A 19,061-nucleotide genomic window follows, 5' to 3' on the forward strand; every position below is an offset into this window, starting at 1 on the left:
TTGCACCTCTGAACAAGAGTGCTTTAAAATAGCTACTCCATGAGACACACAAGTTTAAGCGGTGCAGATTTTTCTTCCATTTCACCTTTTAGTAAATAGAAACTAATGCATTTGATTGTATAGCACCTAAAAAGAGCTCAGGCTTAAACCTCATTATATCTGAGCTGCAGGTTGCATCTCAAAGGAGCTTATGATTTTGCTGTTGTCTAATAGCAACCTTCTGTTGACCTCAGTGAAGGCTGCTGCAGCCCTTGTGGCCTTAGATCAGGTTGTATATGACTGGATGTGCTCTCTTTGATTATTTAACATGTAATACTTTCTCCATGATATCATGCTGTACAGTCAAATCAGCTGTGTTATGTGTGAGCATGCTTGCAGTCTCAAGCAAACATGTGACTTTCATTGTCACTGCAGCCAGATACCATTTGACCCTTAACACCAACTCGGGACAAGCTAATCGAAATGCTCTCAGCCACTCAGGCTGCTAAAGAACAATCTTCACTGTGATGAAGAGGAGAGCTCATGGTAGGTAAGTTGAACTGCTTTGATGGGCCATTTTTCCCTCCTGTTCCATCATCATGTGGCCTGTCTTTCATTCATGGAGGAGACATTACAGGACATTTATGAAAGCCTGATTAACCAGTTTGGGCCCACAAATTCATTTAAACAAAATATTTTCAGTCAAAATTTGCAAATTCTTCACTGTACAACTCAGCACTGCAAGCTATGCCAAACACTGTGGTTTTATAGAGGAGCACCGACTGCCATTTAGTCACATACAGTCAATGCACCGATATGCATGAATTGGAACTAGAAGTACAACTTGAACCTGACAAGGAAACACACACCAGAACCTTCCTCAGCTGCCTCTGGCTAAAGCTGCATCGAAACCTTTGTCTAACATTTTAGTGCAGTGAGATGCACTGCATTTTATACAGTACATCTAACCTGCCACATGGGGGCACTTACAGTTCAGCTTCAAGCTGTAGGCCTGACTAACTTTAAAGCATATAACTTGTATCCTTGAGGCTTTCTTTACTAGCGCATCACACAATAATGTGTTTTCAAGGAAGGTGAAGAAAGGAAATGCTGCTGCCTTTCTAACTGACCCTAATCCACACTTTCAACACCTGTCAACGTTCTGTATTTCTGAAAACACTGTGAATGGACTGGCCATCTGGAGGGCTGAGAGTCATCTCAGTGGGCCTGTCAACCTGCGTCAGAGAAGCAACACCCATACTGAAGGTGAGTGTGTGTGTGACTAAGTTACAAACACCCCCTTAAATTCTGAGAGAGTCTGTCTTTGATTTGGAGAGCTGACAGTTGCAGACTATATTTGCCATTTATTCTGAGAGAATCGACCTAATAAACTGACACTGTGCTGCATTCAGCATGTTGGAAAGACCAGTCACCCAGAGCTTGCGCATAAACAACACAAGTTGGCCAGTAAATATGGTAAAGACTTTCTAACATCTCGACATTGCCAAGATGAAGTTGAAGGCATCATAATATAAACCCTACTGTAGCCTCCCTGCCTTTAATGACTGACTTTAAGGACTCATATGTTAACAGCGTTTAAGTGTTTAAGTGTTAACATCCAACTGAGATAAAACAAAGAATGATGGATTATATCTTAAGCCAGGATGTGAAGCTGGAGCAGGGGATCCCAAAGGCAGAAAATGAAAACCTTTGATATGGCAGCTCCAAAATGTCCCAAAACTTATTCTATTTTCTGACATTTCTCTCCTGTTTTAAGTGAAAAAGCACTGCAGAATGAGCCATCAGTGCAACCCTGCTACTGGCTTTCATGCACACAGTCACAACTAGAAGGTTCTGCATTTCTGCTCTTCACTCATTTTTCTCATTTGTCATCACTCTTTCAAACTCCACTGCTGCTGCACACTTTGCCACTTGTATGTGGACTTGGAACTGAAATCACCCAGTTTTCTAAACCTGTAGTTAATCAACAAAAAATTAGCTTAACTAACCAGCAATATAGTCAATCAGACAAAGCTAGAACATTGTGAAAACTCTATTTGATTGACTGCCAGTGTTAATTTGACATTCAAAACAAAAATGTTTTTTTCATGATGACCTCTAATTTGCAAATCTCATCACTACAACTCAGTTTTTCACTTTGAAAACAGCTCATCTCTGCCCCTCACTGTCCTCTGCTGCAGCATGCTTTTATTACATGAAATTATCATCGCAGCCAGTCTCCACTACTGCAAGTGTAATCATTATGGTACCATTTCATCCATAGTCCTCAGTAAAGTAGTACATCCAGAGCTCTGCTGCTCACCTGCTCACTCCCTCCTGCTCCTGTGACCACATCCTGTCCCAGAGAGCCTCCACTGGCTCCACTTGAACCCTCTTTTGGGAGGGTTCAAGTCTTAATCAGGGGGGTCAGACACCCCCAATCCCCTTGTAATTCCAACCCTGCTTTTAATCATATGGCAATCTGTAGTTGTAAATAAATGCTTTATTAGAAACCTTTCCAGTCAGGTTCACCTCAGTTGTATGTGGAGACATTTGATGCTAACATGATGAGGCATCAGAATTGATAGAGAGCATGGATTAGAAAAGTTAAGATCCTAAAAGTCGTCTCAGTATTATATCAATTCACTCATGATTATGACTATTCAATGTATAAACAGCATTACCCTAGTGGATTTAATATTACCCCTCCACTTAATAGAACCATCATGACTACTACTTGCTAGGATGAATGCTAATTCTCAGGAGCCCTGCTGCAAACATCAATCACCATGAAAAGTCACACATAGAGAAAAACAAAGACCAACAGTCTAAATGTCCCATTAACAGCTACAGGCTGTGCAGATCATACTCACACCCAGTCACATTCAAATGTGTTTAACCAGCCAAGGGACTGAACTCACCCTCCTCACAGCCCAAAGGTTTCACCTGCGAAAGCATCGCCTTCTATAATGACGTGTACTCTGTGATTTACCACTGGGGAACACTACACAGTCAGTCATGAAGTGAAGAAAAAAATAATTAATTTGAAACACATTTCCTTATTCTTCCCACTTCCTCCCTGCACTACTCTACATGAGGGTTAGGTGGATAGGCTAAAAGGAGGCTATTTTAGCTCAGTTAGGATCAGTATCAGAATGAGAAATTATTTTGATGTCAGAGCAGACGAGACAAACTTATCGGTGTCTGTCAAAAAAAATCAGATACATAATTTCAATGCAAAAAAAAATCAGTTCTACAAATTCACAGCTTTACAATTTCAAAATCTGGTGAGACAGAATTGCTTCCATACACAACACAGAGAGCAGTAAAAATAAACCTAAAATAAAAGGCAGTGGCTGTTGATGTGAGAAATCACCAGCCAGCTAACAGGAAATATGTATAAATGTAAAAAGCTGTGAAATCATTAGAGCAGTGGAAGGTTTCATTCTTCTTATATGTGTTTGCCCTGAGAGCCTGCTGGTCTGATACTGCACTGCTGCCTTCTGCTCTTTTCATGTGACTTTATGTTTTTGTGCCTCTTGTTTGTCTTGATGCTTGGTCTGGTTGGAGTCTTAATTTCAGTAGGATTCAAATACAGTTACACAGAGATTCAATTTGGATACAAATTTATACCCGAATTGGATACTATCCAAAACTGGAGCCAAATTGGATACTTTTGGATACAAGGCACAACCAAGCTGCCATACGAATTAGCTTAGGTTTAGCTTTGAAAGCAAAGTGCAATAAAAAGCTGAAATCTAAAAATATAAAATGAAGACCTTCTAACACAGGGATGTCGTCAGTCTCCAATCTTTCTAACCTGTGAATCATCCTCAGTGCCAAAGGGTTTCTTCTTCAGCTTCTCTGTCAGGGTCTGTTTCCACCTGCAGACAGTAACTAGCGAGGGCCATTTCACTGGGCTCAAATTGAGATTGAGACCCATACTGAGGCTCCCCAGGTCAGGGGCCCAGCCCCGCAGGACGTCCATGGACAATCTCTTCTTGAGGGTCCCCAGGCCTTCAGAGCATGGACGGGGCAGAAGGTTCGGGACACTTCCTCCATGGAGAGTGTAGCCCAGGGATGAATTGTTATGCATGCTGTCCCACCGTTGCTTCCCCATAAAGCTCATCTTGAATGTTTGTACGTCCAAATTTATCCTGAATATCAAACAGCTTCTACACCCAACAAGGCATCTTGTTTTAGTAAAGATATCCCAAAGAAAAAGTTTAGTAGATATCCTCAGAAGTCAAAAAATCCATGAATCAGCTGCACCTAAAGACACCGGCTTATACTGTTTTCTCATCCATCAGTTGGAGTTTGGGTGGATCAGACAACCTGCACTGGACACATCTACCCTCTTCACGGCTGTGTTTTGGTGAGTGCATTCTTTACAGAGGCGGATTTTAGAAGAACAAATGTAGTGGAGCTGTCGAGGACAGATGGGTGATATTGCTCTAGGGTGGTGTAAGCCAGGGGAAACACTTGCGACACATACTCAATATATCTGATTGGGTGAGAGCAGCAGTGGCTGGGCCACAGACGTGGATCCGATTGGATTAGGCAGCACAGAGTGCTGGGTGCTGGAGCCCACTGATATAACTCACATGGAGGCATAATTAATGCCTGAGGGAAGTCAGCTCTGTCAGGAAGCCAAAACTGGATTAGAGACAGATCAATGGAGCACGTCAGGAAAAGAGGTGGAGCAAAAGGGCCCATTCCACAAACAAGCACACACCCATCCAAACACAAACACACCATAATGAGCTAAAAAACAAATAGAAACAACAGCTTAGTCACTGCAGTGGGAGGTAAATCAAATACAATGTTGAACATTGGTTTAAAGCTAATTGAAAATTCTCTGAAAAAAGCGGCTTTAACCTTTTGCTTCAGTCTTTTGTCACTGGAGAAATTAGAGAGGAGAGATTCAGCCAGAAAGGAGAGAGATAAGCCACTTCCTCATCTACCTGTCTGTCTCCTCCCATTCTTCCTTCTCTCACTTTGTTCTGTCTCTTTCATTTGCTCGTTTGTCAGCCCACAGCCATCTCCCTCCCACACACTGGCCTCTCATGTGTCTCCCTCTGCCTCCCTCCCTGCCTGTCTTTCAGTTGATCAGGCTGCAGGAAGATGTGTGGATGTTGGAACAACACAGGCCTCAGGCCTCGGGCCTGGGCCGCCTGGAAGCAGTGGCGCTCTCTGCTTCAGCGCTGAATGACCGCATGATTAGACTCGTCTGGCGTGACACTGATAACAACTTGCAGGTACATAAAACAAGGTAGAGGGTAAGCAGAATATGAAAACTGTACTCAGCTCACATCACAGACATGTTGCATAGGCTTAGAGAATAGAAGTAATAGTCAAAGTGGCAACCCCATCACACACTGCCCTGTTTCTATGTCACTCAGTTCTCCACATGGTTGACACTGGCCCTCTGAAAAACCCCTCAGCAATTATGCTAGAAGAGTGCATATCCATTAACAGAAGGAGCTGGTGCCTACGCAGCAAATGGCTGCTTCACCACTGGGACGCCATGACAGTAATAACCACAAGGGAGTGAAAGAGAGGAAAAATGAGAGAGAGAGAGAGAGAGAGAGAGAGAGAGACAGAGACAGAGACAGAGACAGAGAGGAAAGTTAATCCATGAGAATGGAAGTGGAAGAGAGGGGCAGAAGAGAAGACAAATGTGGATATGTGCAAAAAATAAAAATGTATAATCAAGTCTCTAAAATGTCAAACATCAGTTACAGAACCAGAGCCTGAAGGTTTGATATTCATATGAAACTGAGCAAAATGTGAAGCTGCAACCAGAAAACGTTTGTTACTCTTTACACAACAACTAAAATAACTACAACTGACTTTCTCTAAGTCAACTTATTGTTTCAGTTCTCAGCCATCCATCATTGGACTAGGGCTGAACAATATGCAACAGAAAAAAAATCAGTGGGAATGTTAAATTTCTGAATTACATTTTCACTGAAAAAATAGAAATAAAAATGATGTGATTTTCATTTGTTCACTTACATCTGAAGAATATGATTTGTAGACCGGGGCCTCTCTGTAGCACCACGATGCTTCATTTATGATCTGCTCTGACACATTTTACCTTTATCATAAAATTGCACTTGGCCAGGTTGCGATTATAACATTTTCAATTTACTGCTCAGCCCTAATTTACTATCTCTTAACAGAAACACACTGATTGGATGAAATGTATACTCAATGAGAAAGACAAGCAAACATAAAATAAAATCAATGCAGGTTTCTGTGAATTCACTTCACAGTAAACCCAGTTTGCAATGGCCGAAGTTAACAGTCACTGCTCAGCTGGACACGATGCAGACAAAGACAAGTAAGGAACATGATGGTGATGAGTGGGTGAGTGTGTGTGAGGGAGATCTGGGGAGAGAGACGTCATTCAGGTGATGCTGCCAGTGAATCCCATTCAAACTCACACTGTCACAGTTAAACCAGGCCACAAGCATTTCCCATTCATGTTCATAGATTTGATTTTACCACTGTAAAATCTGAGGAGTTTGTTTACACAGAGCCTTTCTCAGCGGATACTGTATGAGTGTTTGGATACAGCAGCACTCTGCACCTGTCTGACGGTGCTGCCCTCAAGTGCGCATCACACATTATGACTTGTGAAGTCTCAATTTTGGCTTCCTCCTTTTAAAAACATATTTCTAATGTAATTAATTTCTAAACTGCTGGAAGTGTTACATCTCTGCAACTCCAGTATTACACAAAATTGTCATATTTATTTACAGTTTTGATGGCTTACTTATGCAGGCTCAATTACGATGTCTCTGACAGCAGACAGCCACTCAGCAGCTGTGGGCTTTGCTGTGATCCTGGCTAAGTCCTTTGAAATAAAGCACAGTTCACTGTGGACAGCTGTAGAGACAGATTAATTTGGGGTGTTTGGAGAGCAAGCTACTATTTGAAGTGGAGAGCCAGGTAGCCTTGGACCAGGAAGGAAAACACTGCTGTGCTCGTATGTTGTGAACAGATACAAAGATATTGTATATACAGCCATCCAGGGACTGCAGCGGCATACAACTATTCTGCAATGGATCTTTGTTTGTTTCAGATGATTTTATGTGCATTTGTGAGACAGCTGTACTAGTGTAGAGACAAGCTGGAAACAAGAGGAGACATTTACTATGACTATTATAAAATATTTTTGATGTTGATTTTGGATGTGATTGATAGTAGAGACATAGTTTAACGTGGCACACAATCAGACTGATCAAACACACCTGGACTCTGTTCAGGTGATAACAGAAAATATCTCAGTACAAGAAGCCCATTATTTGGGGCTAAAGAAATTATGTTATCAAATAACCCAAAGTCACATCACTCAGCTTGTTTTTGGTTATTTATTCTTTGCCTCAGCTGCAATTTGGATCCAGCAACAGCTTGTAATTCAGACTGGGCCTGTAATGTGATCTTAAACAGCCTGCATCATGCTACATAACCTGATCATTCTCTGCTTCATGTCAGCTGGTGACTCACTCCCAGCCTCAGTAGCACTGCTTTGCTCATCTCACCGACCAAAATACAACCTGATATCTGTGGTACAATTTGAGATAGAGCCCTTCAATTCTCTTCTTTTTGCCAAAGTATTTCCCTTTTATTACCATAATATGACCACTGCATCAAATCATGTGTAACAGCTTTGAACTGAGCCTCTCTGGGAGACTGCAGACTGATAACATGTACAGAGATACTGCAGGTAATAACAATAAAACACAGAAAATCACACAAAAAGCCAAGATGGACATCGTGTTGTACAGTAACTGTACTTATGACCCAATCTTTTAATCTTCTCCACTATTAAAGCTGTGTTCAAATTATTTCACAGAAAATTTCTGGGAGAAACTTGAAAATGAAAAAGTTTCTGTACCGCAGTTAATGCAATACAAAAGTAATAGTCAGCAGTGGAAATAAGAACCTTTAAAACATTTATAGAAAGAGGAAATTAAACAGGCTTTTCTTTGAGGAGCTGACACACGGGTAAATTTAGATGTGGCATGGATAGTGCGGATCCAATAATTAAAAAGAGTTCTTTTCCAATTTGATTTCGAAGCACCACTGCACACACTTGCTCTGCGACAGGTGATGTGTCCGTTTTAATCAAAACAGAATGATAAGTAGTGCGGGGGGAAATAATTTGTCCTGGGAGAGGGACGGTAAAGAAAGGAGATATTTGCTGATATAGAGCTGAGGACAAAGCAACAACATCCAACTTCACTGATACTGAGAATGACTTGAGCAGCAGCTTGCTTTAGTCTTATCTCCTGTTTCACTCAGTGGTTTGATATTGAACTCAATGGCAGGCCTTTAGATCAATATTGTTTTCTGACTGAGGTCCTTCTCAGAGTTATCCAACAGTAGCAATACTGTCTTTTTTGAACAGAGCAACACAAACAGCTATTGGTAGGGCAAAGACAACAGATCAGGTACATTACTTTAAACCTCAGACAAACAGAGTTTCTAACAACTGTAAAAGGTGCTGAATATACATTCAATTTAGAACAGATATCCGATATTAAATCCTGGAGCCTTCATATTAAAGAGAGGAACTGCTGGTTTAAAATATCACATAGCTCCTATTAGTGGCTTCCCAGCAGAGCCGAGGAAACTCTGCTATCATGTGCCTTTGTCAGCATGAATACATAAACACACATACAGTACCATATACACACTCACACACACATGCCCCCACAGATCCATCACCTTGTGCCACCACAATCAAACCAGCTGGTCATTTACTAAAGACTGTTACACATCCTGCATGAGTATGCTCAGGAATTTTACCTTTTAAAATTCATATAAACACATAAAAACAAATCCATTATTGTTTTTCCTTATAAAGATGATTGAACTGATATCGTCATATGTGGATATAAATCATGTCAACAAAATTGAACATGTTACAGATCAGGGACGGCTTTAAATCTAATCTGAATTCTCCCTCTCCTGCATCTAGAAGTCAGACCATTAGGTGTATGTAATTCTATACTATTTATTTACAATGGGTATACAGCACATATATTTCTGCAAATCCTCTATCATTTGCAGATGCATCAGTGCATTATGTACATTACTGGCCCCCTCTGCCACCTCCACCCCCTCCATCCCTCACCTTGGGCCTTTAGGTAAAATACAAGCACTCTACTTCAGTACTCTATTAGCCTCCACCACATCCCTTACATATGACACACACACACAGAAACACAAACATTTGTTGCTAAGCAGCTCACTGCTTTTTGTTCATGTAAGTGTGGCCTTGGCACGCACACTGCAGGCGGTCACAGATTACGTATGTAGCAAGAGTATAATCAGTTGGATCGATGCTGCTATTATTGGTGAGCCTGTCTACAGTGGAAGTTGTAAGCATCACATGTGACGATAAAAGTGGGATGAGTGCATCAAAGTGTGACAAAAGACAAAAGGAAGGAACCCGAGGCCTGCAGATGGTGTAAAGGTCAAAAAATGGGCTTGTGGCCAGAACTATTTCTAAAGTTGTTGAAAACAACAGCTGGAGAACTTTGGGTAGTTAATGAGAAACCTTGTCCTTTGACAGTGAACTACAAGGTGCCTTTGAGCAAAGACAGAGGTATAGGTCCATGACAGTTAAAGACTGTAATTCTGCTGCTCAGCTACCACAGGCTGAATGAAGCAGCCAAACCAGGAAACATACAGTAACAGATCTGTACTTATTTGTGTGAGGGTGAAGAACAGATGATGAGGTTACACAAAGTCTACCCCAAGCAGGAGGCCATGGTTTGTGTGAGCACAGGGTGTGTGAAGCATTACCTGCTAACTGTGATGTTTACAGACTACACTGAAATGTCAACAATCACAATATTTTTAAGCTGCTGTTCATCCTATCTCACCTTCTTCTCTGCACTAAAGCTGTTGCTGTTATAACATCCGCATGGCCTCACTCTGAGCCATATGGAACTTTAAGTAAAGAAAGTAGGGAACAGACTAAATAGTAGTCATTTACGGTCATGAGTTTCTTCAAGTCCAAACGGTTCATTCACTTGGGAGCATGAATGTGACCAGAAAACGTCCTGGCAATTTGCCCTTTAGATTATGGGATAGCTTCTGTAAAAATACGACATTTTTCCCAGAGGGTGGTGCTAGAGGAGAACATAGAATGTCCAAACTCTTAAAGCTTTATCCTCTGGGGAGTCTGAATGTGCTCAGTAGGTCTTATTAGATCTCTATATGTATTGTAGACAAGTTGAAATTCTGGCCTGATGTTGACACATGGAGAACACATTAGGTTTATTGTCAAAGAATACTCACAGAAATGTTCAATTTTCTATTTCAAATTTGGTATTTTTTTTTCTTGGTACCAGGGCAAATGTGGGGAAATTTTGACCTGACAGTGGTGCTAAATGTCAGGTCAGACAGTCAGCAAACTATCTGCAGTACATTTCAATACACTTGGGATTGACCATCTTCACAAGCCTTAGGTCTCTAACACGGCAAAAAAGCCTGGTGAAATGCAGAAATTGAGTATTTGCAGCGCCTAGGCATTTAAATTTGTTTCACTCTTTGAGGATGAGTGTAAATAGCAACAGTGTGAAAAAAATGAGCATCCATAGGCAACAGAGGAAAGTTCTGTGCCTTTCCAGTGTAGTAAACAGACAGTCTGGTTAATCAATCAGGTGACCCCAGTGGGAGAATTAGCTTGTGAGAACATTGTCTGCAGTGCTGAAACTGTTGAAACGGTGCTGAAGGCAGATACTCCAAAAAGATGCCGGTGAAGAAAACCGGTGCTCAGGGACAGAATGACTGAGACAGGAGAATCTGCTGATGCTTAATGAGTTGAGCTTCGTTCAGTTCGGTCTGCATAGACAGAGTGAAAATACAAGAGCTGGCTTTCCAGGCAAGGGGGTCTGTGTCCCTCATTGCTTATTCTCCCTCTCAGATGAGACAGAAGGGATGCAACTGAGCAAAGTCAACTATTTTACCCCCAAAGTCAAATCACTAACACAGACGTCAGCAACAGTATTAATCAACAGGTGAACTGAGGAAGCTCCATCTCCTGTAGCACCATCTAAATCACACATGTTGACTATAAAAGGCAGAACCTTTCATGAAAATGACAATATCAGAGGACGGGTTAGTGTTTGAGAATGAGCTCAGCAGTGTATTTCACACAGATCTGCCATAAAACTGCATTCTCTACCTGTTTTGTCAACAGAAAGTAAATCAGTAAAGCATGCACAGTGGTGAACCTACCTTGTCTTTCAGCATTTTAGCTTTCCGGCTATTCAGTACAAGTCGTCTCCCTAGCTTCTTGGCATACCAAATAGAGGCAAACATAGCGGCAGGTGAAATATAATGTTCTCCAGTCTGTGGGGACAGCCCAAAACAGCTCTAGCTGCTGCCCATCTGGACTGAGTGGTCCTTATCAGCGGAGTATAGCGCACAGGCAAGAGCAAAAAAAGAGAGGGAGGGAGAAAAGACAGGATGATGCTGAGGAAGGGAGAGTGTCTGCACAGCAAAGTCAGGTCTCCGTCAGCCATAAAAGTAAAGGGAGGGAGGGAGAAGGAGAGAGACAGAGGGAGAGAGAGGTTAAGGAAGAGAAAGGGAGGAGGGGCCACTGCTTTCCACGTGGAAACAGCATCTTGAGCACGAATTGAAACCTGCTAAGAGGTTGCCGGCAGCTCCCAGTTCCCAGAGGTGGGGGTGGAAGGGAGTGGGTGATGCTCTGCTCTCTTGATACCTATGCCCGCAGCACTCATCATCCTAAAGCCAGTCATAAACAACACTGAACAAAAACTTCCTGAAACATCACATTATTACCACAAATAATGGTGAAAATATCTTTTTAGGTTATAACCCTCTAGATTTTCCACATGACAAACAACATTTCACTATTTACAGGTGGTATTTCTACAACCATAGATGTTCAATATATATTTGCAATATACTGCAAGTATATTGTCTGTGTATAGCAGTTTTCATTGATACTGTCTTGTATGGGATGAAATTGCATATTTTCTTGCACAATGGATTCACAGTAGACAACAGGTGGTGCATGCGGAAGACAGCATCCTCAGCTGAGTATAAAACTGTGCACTCATGCACGTTGACAAATATGATACAGATTCACTCCTATTTCAATCCATCAAGCCGTCTACACAGGTGTTGTGCTGCAATCAGCGCCCCCTTAAGGTTAGGTTTAGGCATGAAGAGTGATGATTGGTAAAGTTAGGGTTAAGGGTGGGGTTAGGGTTAAAATGACACCAAGTGTACAGTAGGTGCTTTTCATGGCAAGGGGGCTTATTATGGCACAACAGCGGAGCTGCTGCTGCTGCTCATGCTATGCCTCACGTGTAGACGCTGTATTACAGAGTGGATGCTCTGGCTGTGGTTGCTGGACCTGGTGGTCTTTACATGTGTCATTTAGAACTTAGAGGCTGTTTATTAAGTTGGACTGTAGGACTCCCTGGATTGGATTTACAGTTTAGTGTTGGACCTCTCCAACAGAACTCACCATTAGATGGATGTACCATGACCAGGGAGTGCAGTGGTGCTAGATGTGTGTTACAGAAATGGACATGGTCAACTTCCTCAACACTGTCTTGACAATGACTTACAAAATCTCCAACAGCATCAGACAGGTGTCATAAAAACACAAGCTGCCAATCACAGTTCTTCTGTCCCCACCCAATCTGTGATTACACTGCATAATGGTGTAGCCACTGAAGCTATCAGACGGGTGACAAATTCCAGGAAAAACCTGTAATGAGTGGAGAAACAGGTCAGGATGGGTCACTGAATGGTGTAATGATTATGAACATGATGTGAATCATATGCTGTGGCCTTCACACTCCAAGGGAAATTTTGGAGCGACGTGTTAGACAGCGCACTCCACCACCATCATCAAAACACCAAATGAGGGAATATCTTTAGGAAGAATGGTATGCAAGTTGTTCGAGTTCCAAATACAAATGAAGCTTAAGGCTTTGGGTGCAGGTAATATGATTAAAGACAGAAATAGATGCAGTTACTCTATAGTAGTACAGTATAACAGGTGTGGAGAGAGAGGATCAGTGCATTTTAAACTGCAAATATCATGAGTATTAGATGTGTTTCATTAATGTACAGGGTGCTGACATCACACCTTATAATGTGCCATATTAATGTTGCTGTCCCATGCATCACCCTCCTCTTTCTCTCTCATCCATCAACTCCAAACTCAGACATTCAGCCTTTTGCTTCTGGGCTTAAATTCAAACGTCTCTAATCAATTGGTTGATTTGCTTTGCATTTAAATAACTCTGCAGCTGAACCACTGGGAAGACAGAAGGAGTCTGAGCCTGTTCCCCCAACATTAGTGTGTGTGTGTGTGTGTTGACAGTGTATTCCGGACCAACCTCCTGTAATAACATGGCTGCCCTTCTATCACTAAAGAGAGGGAGCGCTGCAGGCTAATTGCCAGGAAAGATGACACCACACAGCTGAACAATGATAAACTACAGGGTGGGGAGGATGACATGGCTGTGGTTTTTTCTCTTCTAAGAACCTCAGCCTGGCTCATCCTGTCATGGTTTGTCCTATAACTGAGTTTTCTGTTTGCAATTACAGGAGTATGTTGCAATCGACAACATTTTACAGAAAACTTACTGTATCTTTCAATCCTCATTGTATAGTTCATCTTTTTGGTCTGGATACTACAATGCATTTAGCTGACAGAGCATGATGAACTGCTTTGAAAGACAATTCTCATTCAGATGGTTGGTGTTAGCAACCCTGCACCTGCCTCAGCTTTTTCTACCTGCAACAGGATACACACAAAAACAGGTTACTGTTTCTCCCCACAAATAAGGGCGGGTTCTACAAGAGAGCTCCGAGGACGATGATACTATAAAAACTAAGATTCCTACAACCTAGATTCTGTTAGGGTTCAATTCTAAGTTTGTGATACATTAAAGTGGTGATGTCTGTGACAAAACTCACACCTTCTGTTACTGACAGGACAAATAGTATCATGTAGTATTGTGCCTCCTGTGGTAATGTTGTGCCTCTTTGAATATCACAGCATATTTAACTGTCAACATTTCACTCCTCAAAGTTGTCATGGGGGCAGTTGGTGATTTCTTGCATTTTCTTGTAGCTGTCAGCACCATTTTTCAGACAGTTTGATAACACTCAAATTTTATCTCAAAAACACAGTATTCAGGCAACACCTGCTGGTAAAGGAAATAAGGGCTTTTGCCTTGCAAATGATCTTTTGATGAATGGTAATTTCAGACTTCACTGTATATGCTGGCTGATCTAAGGGCAGATTTTCAATCAGTGCTAATTATTAAAATGTAAAATGGGGCTGATACCTTTAGAACCTGCTGTGGAGAGGTTGTTATATTTGACATTTACTTGCCAAAGCCGAAGTTTTTAAGCAGCATTAGTGATTACATTACCCCCGCTTCATTGATTATTTATGACAGGACTCAAATCTCAGTTCTGGGGCTGAGTTTGAACATGTACAGTGCATATGCTTCTTATCTGTCACATTCAAAGCCACTGTATCCATCTTTCATTCATTGTTTTGCAGATGACATCATTATAACATCAGTAAAGTCCAACAACAAAAGCAAGCTCTAGCATCTGCTCAACTCTTTGACATCAAGGGACTGTGGGCAAAAATATTATGACAAGAATTTAGGCAATTCAACATTAAATAATGTGTGTGTATGTGTGTGTGTGTATCAGTCAGTATCAGTCTGTGTAGCAGTAATATGTTGGGATCAGGGAATATTAAAAGTAGCCTGTTTGTTCCTTTTTATTCCATCTGGTGCACTGTTGTATTTTTGGTATTTTTGTCTGCTACTAAAAGCTTGGAGCATCAAGGTCTGAGGCTGGATGCTCACTAACTGTGGAGGATTGTGATAGGCTGTCAAGCAGGGCTGGAAGAGGCTCTGGCCATCTGGAGTGAAGGGTCCTGGTGTCCCCAGGGTTGCACTCAAGTTATGTTCACGTGCAGGAGGATAGACAACTTTCTGCCTTGTGTATACGTGTGTGATGAGTTTGTGTGTATGACAGAAAGGTCTGCGTCGAGGGAGGGAGAACACAGCGGGGATGAGGCAAACCTCATCTCATCAAGCCATCCTTGGCCTTGTAAAGGAGGTCAGCTGCCTGCATTTGCATTCTCTTACTCTCCAAAAACATGTACAGGATGTGGAGGAGTTTCCAGGGACTGCACCTTGGGGAACATTACAGAGAGTGATTGTTTGTGTATACAGGAAAACTGAGAATTGATGTTTCTATGTATTATCTGGATTTTAGATATCTATGGATAACTATGAAACTATGAAACATGAATAAATAAAACAATAAAGATAGAAAGCTGTAAACTATATTTGCAATGGCTGCTGTTCACAATGCACATTGTTAACACTGAGTTTAGTCCTATATTAAAGCAGTATCTGCATCTGTATGGGTACTGTGCTTATAAATCCTCACATTACAGCCAGCACTTCCTCTTTTTCTTTTGAATCAACTGCAACTGAATTAACTGTGTTGCTTCTCTAAACTCTGGACATGTTACAGCTGAGATAATCAAGGTGAGAAATAACTCAGACGTCTTAAAAACAGCCACAAGAGTGAACTGATACTCATATGAGTGGATCAATGTTTCTTTTCCATATTGTGGCACAATCATTCATAATCTCTTGCAAAGTTAGAAGAACAGAACAATCTACCTCTGCATCTGAGTAAAGGAGAAAACTCCCACTTGAGTGGTAAAGGTTCTGTTCTTGATACTGATACAGTGGCACGGAAACAGAGTGTAGTTCAAAGCAGAGGGCTGTATTTTGATTCATATCTCAGTGCAACAGTTTTGCCATATTTGCATTAACAGTGAGAACTATGGCACCAAACCAAGAGTTCCATGTCTCCCTGAGTTGCATCAATAGATGTCAAGACAGCCTCAACCCACATGAAGAGCAGCGCACAGAGCGGGGAGATGACAGAACACAGGATTATGTGTATGACAGAGGCATTCACAGTAGTAACAGGGAAAGAAAAGCTTTGGAGAAACAATAAAAAACAAGAACACAAAAAGAGAGAATTACCTTGGCTATGATGGAGAGGGAGAGGAAGAGGAAATGCATTCATCTTACACAATTTCTGACAAACAAAGGTGATGTTCTGCTGTGTGGAACTCCTTTGTCAGATTTATAGTCAAAAGCACAAACTCAGAAAGCTATATTTTGTCAGGGTTGCTGCACCGCAGGGTAACACCACAAATTTATACGACCAACCTGACGTCACCACAAAATACAATACTATCAAGGCCACACAAACAAACAAGCTTCTCAGACAACCTTAATGAAAACCTTTAAGCCTGAGTGGAGCTGAGTGGAGCTCTTCTCTCCTGCACCACAAATCTGCCTTATCCACACATACACTTTCTCTGCAGAGTACACTGACCACTATATGACCAAATCTCATTGTGCTTTTCTTTATTCTGCGTTAACTATTATGCTTTTCTTTAAATAAATTATTTATTTATATATTTGACCTCAATTTGTGTCTCCTGCTCTTTGGCCATGGCTCTAGAAGAGAGATCATGACACAGAGAGTTTGTATTAAAAGAAGGGTTTCCTTATGAATAGGGAGAGAAATCTCAGTTTTAAATTAGAGCCAATGGCAAAACATACATGTAAGTAAGTACCTGCTTTACACTCATATACACGTAATAGATACACACACACAGTTTAACTGCCAGGGCAGCACACCGACCCAGATTGACATATTGAGCCTGGTCATTGACCTTGACTTGCTGAATGATGTGCCATAGGCCAGCACACATTTGAACACACACACATTCAAACATAGATAGACACACAGGTCAGTAACTACAAAACTAAAATAACTACAGTACCAAATGATTATACTGCAACTTCAGTTTTCATTACACATCATTATTATTGCAAACTAAATATGTTCTTACTTCAAACCGAGAGCTCCCAAAATCTCATCAGAGGAAAACCAATCGAATCTCTTTTAGTTCCTTTAAATAAAACACACAGTGTACACAGTTATTAGCACCTTTGATGAATTTAAATTACTTCCTTAAACATATTAAACAAAAATAAGACCCACTTGTGCTTAATGTTCAGTTTTCACATGACCTGAATTAACTAATGAACAAGGGTTTTAACTGCATAGAGAGAGGGTGATTGTTTCTAGCGTCTTTTTCACAATGGTGAAGACAAGAGAGCATAAGAAATATTTTTTATCAAAAATCATAACAATTTAAAAGCTGTGACACAAAAAGTGGTACAGGCAGAGACATTTGGCGAGACTCTCTGTGATCTGTAAACACTCATTTATTAGTTAAAGATATATTATCACCAGGAAACTGAGAGATAATCATGGAAAGACTTAAATTCACTTGATATTAAAATGCGGCATGAGTCATATAAGATACTGTCGTGCAAGTTCTTACTGTGACTACGAACCAGTTCTCAGTGTGTCGATTCAACCTCTAAACATTTGGAACAGTTCTTGGATAAAATGTGACCTGTTTGCTTTGGTTGCATTAACATTACTTAAGGAGGCTTTAGAATGATTCATTATCCACTTTATATACAACATATGGTGGATGCACAAGCTAATAATTTACCATTAAGTGCTTTCTTTGCTGTACAAGATGATCAATTAAGAATAAACCGAATCTAATAAATGGTGTCATAATGATTTAACTAAAAGCCTTCCTGAAATTAGCATAAGATGCTTTTACCAGTTGCTGTAATCTGACAGTTCAACATTAAAATCTGAGAGAATATATATTCAGACGACCATGGTCAAAATGTGAAGCTGTTATCTGACCGTTTTTTGTGTGTGTGAAAAAAAAATACATCTAGCCAACACTGTCTCCTTCCCAATATGAAAATGATGAGAAGATAAAAATGCAACTTTTTAGGGCTTTAGATATTCACTGAGGTTGAGACTTTAAATCACTGTCAAATGATAACAAATGCAGCTGTTCAAAAAAAAATCTTCTTTGAAAGTCTGAATGAATAAAAAGGCTCCGTTCATATCCAGCATGCCCCACACAATGCTGAGACCCAGCCTTCAGCTACAGTCAGGCTCCATTTCATGACCTGAGAAGGTATGACAGCACTCTGTAAGTACTAACGGCTGTTTCTGTTTAATGGCTTTCCATTTCCCTTTGCTCTGTTTGAGAGCTGACCTCTTTTGAATGCTGTCCTATTTTTTGTAAGATGTTCACTTACAACAATATAAAATGAACTGTTCAATCCATGTCTTATTTTTTATTCTTCGAGTGTTGTCATCACCTTTAATTCATGTTCATGTTCATTGTTCAGATGGGTTTTCCATCAGCAAGGAAGAAAAAACTATTTGAGGGGAAAATGGCTAAAGTGCCAAAATTGACCTCTTACAGAAAACCCACTAAGAGCAAATCAATTTTGGAGGATCCCATAGTGTGTCTGAGTGTAGACGGTGGGAACTGTATCTTTCACACAGATGCAAGATGGGTCTGTGGGTTATTTGCAGTGCATCATTATGTTCAATCAAGGTTTGATGGGAACTCCTTGTGAACAGACCATCAGCAGGAGAGGTCAGTCACACTGACTTGTGAGACATTTTGACTCCTTGTGTTTCCCTTCTTCTTTTATTTTTCTCACTCATTTGCTTTCTGTTTTGAAATTATTCAGTCTGCCAGCAGAAAGAGATATGAGAAAGGTTTCTCAACACCCAAATAGGTCAATGGACCTCACATACACAATTACAGAGGCCATCATGCACTGAAAGAGCTCAGATACACGTCAACCGTGTTTTACATCACCAAGCAAACCAAATGAAAACCTCATGATACTTCAATAAGACATTACACTACTTCCTACAACTACTTTACACTCATTGCACACTTCATTAGGAACAGCATACTGATACTGGGAAGTTCCTCACTTTGGTCTCAATCAGCCTCAGTTCTTCATGTCATTGATTCCACCAGATGATGGAAACTTTCCTCTCAGACTCTGCTCCATGTGGACATGACTGCATCACATTCATGTGGCCAA

The 19,061-nt window shown here is 40.9% G+C and overlaps 1 protein-coding gene across 9 annotated transcripts in view; it reads right to left on the reverse strand.

Moving 5' to 3' along the window:
* The window catches only part of dlg2 (discs, large homolog 2 (Drosophila)), a 165,340-nt gene that overhangs the window by 57,850 nt on the left and 88,429 nt on the right, over positions 1 to 19,061 (reverse strand). The window contains exon 1 of one of the 9 annotated variants that reach the window (XM_071461143.1): positions 11,242 to 11,539. The exons of the other annotated variants lie outside the window; for them this stretch is intronic. Coding sequence (XP_071317244.1) covers positions 11,242 to 11,325 — 84 coding nt within the window. The 5' untranslated portion in view covers positions 11,326 to 11,539. Of the gene's footprint in view, positions 1 to 11,241; positions 11,540 to 19,061 lie in introns of those variants that run through there. 9 annotated transcript variants of the gene reach the window in all.

The sequence above is a fragment of the Trachinotus anak genome, unplaced genomic scaffold (assembly GCF_046630095.1).
Source record: "Trachinotus anak isolate AG129_WGS33_773 ecotype Australia unplaced genomic scaffold, CSIRO_AGI_Tana_v1 ptg000024l, whole genome shotgun sequence".
Lineage (NCBI taxonomy): Eukaryota > Metazoa > Chordata > Actinopteri > Carangiformes > Carangidae > Trachinotus > Trachinotus anak.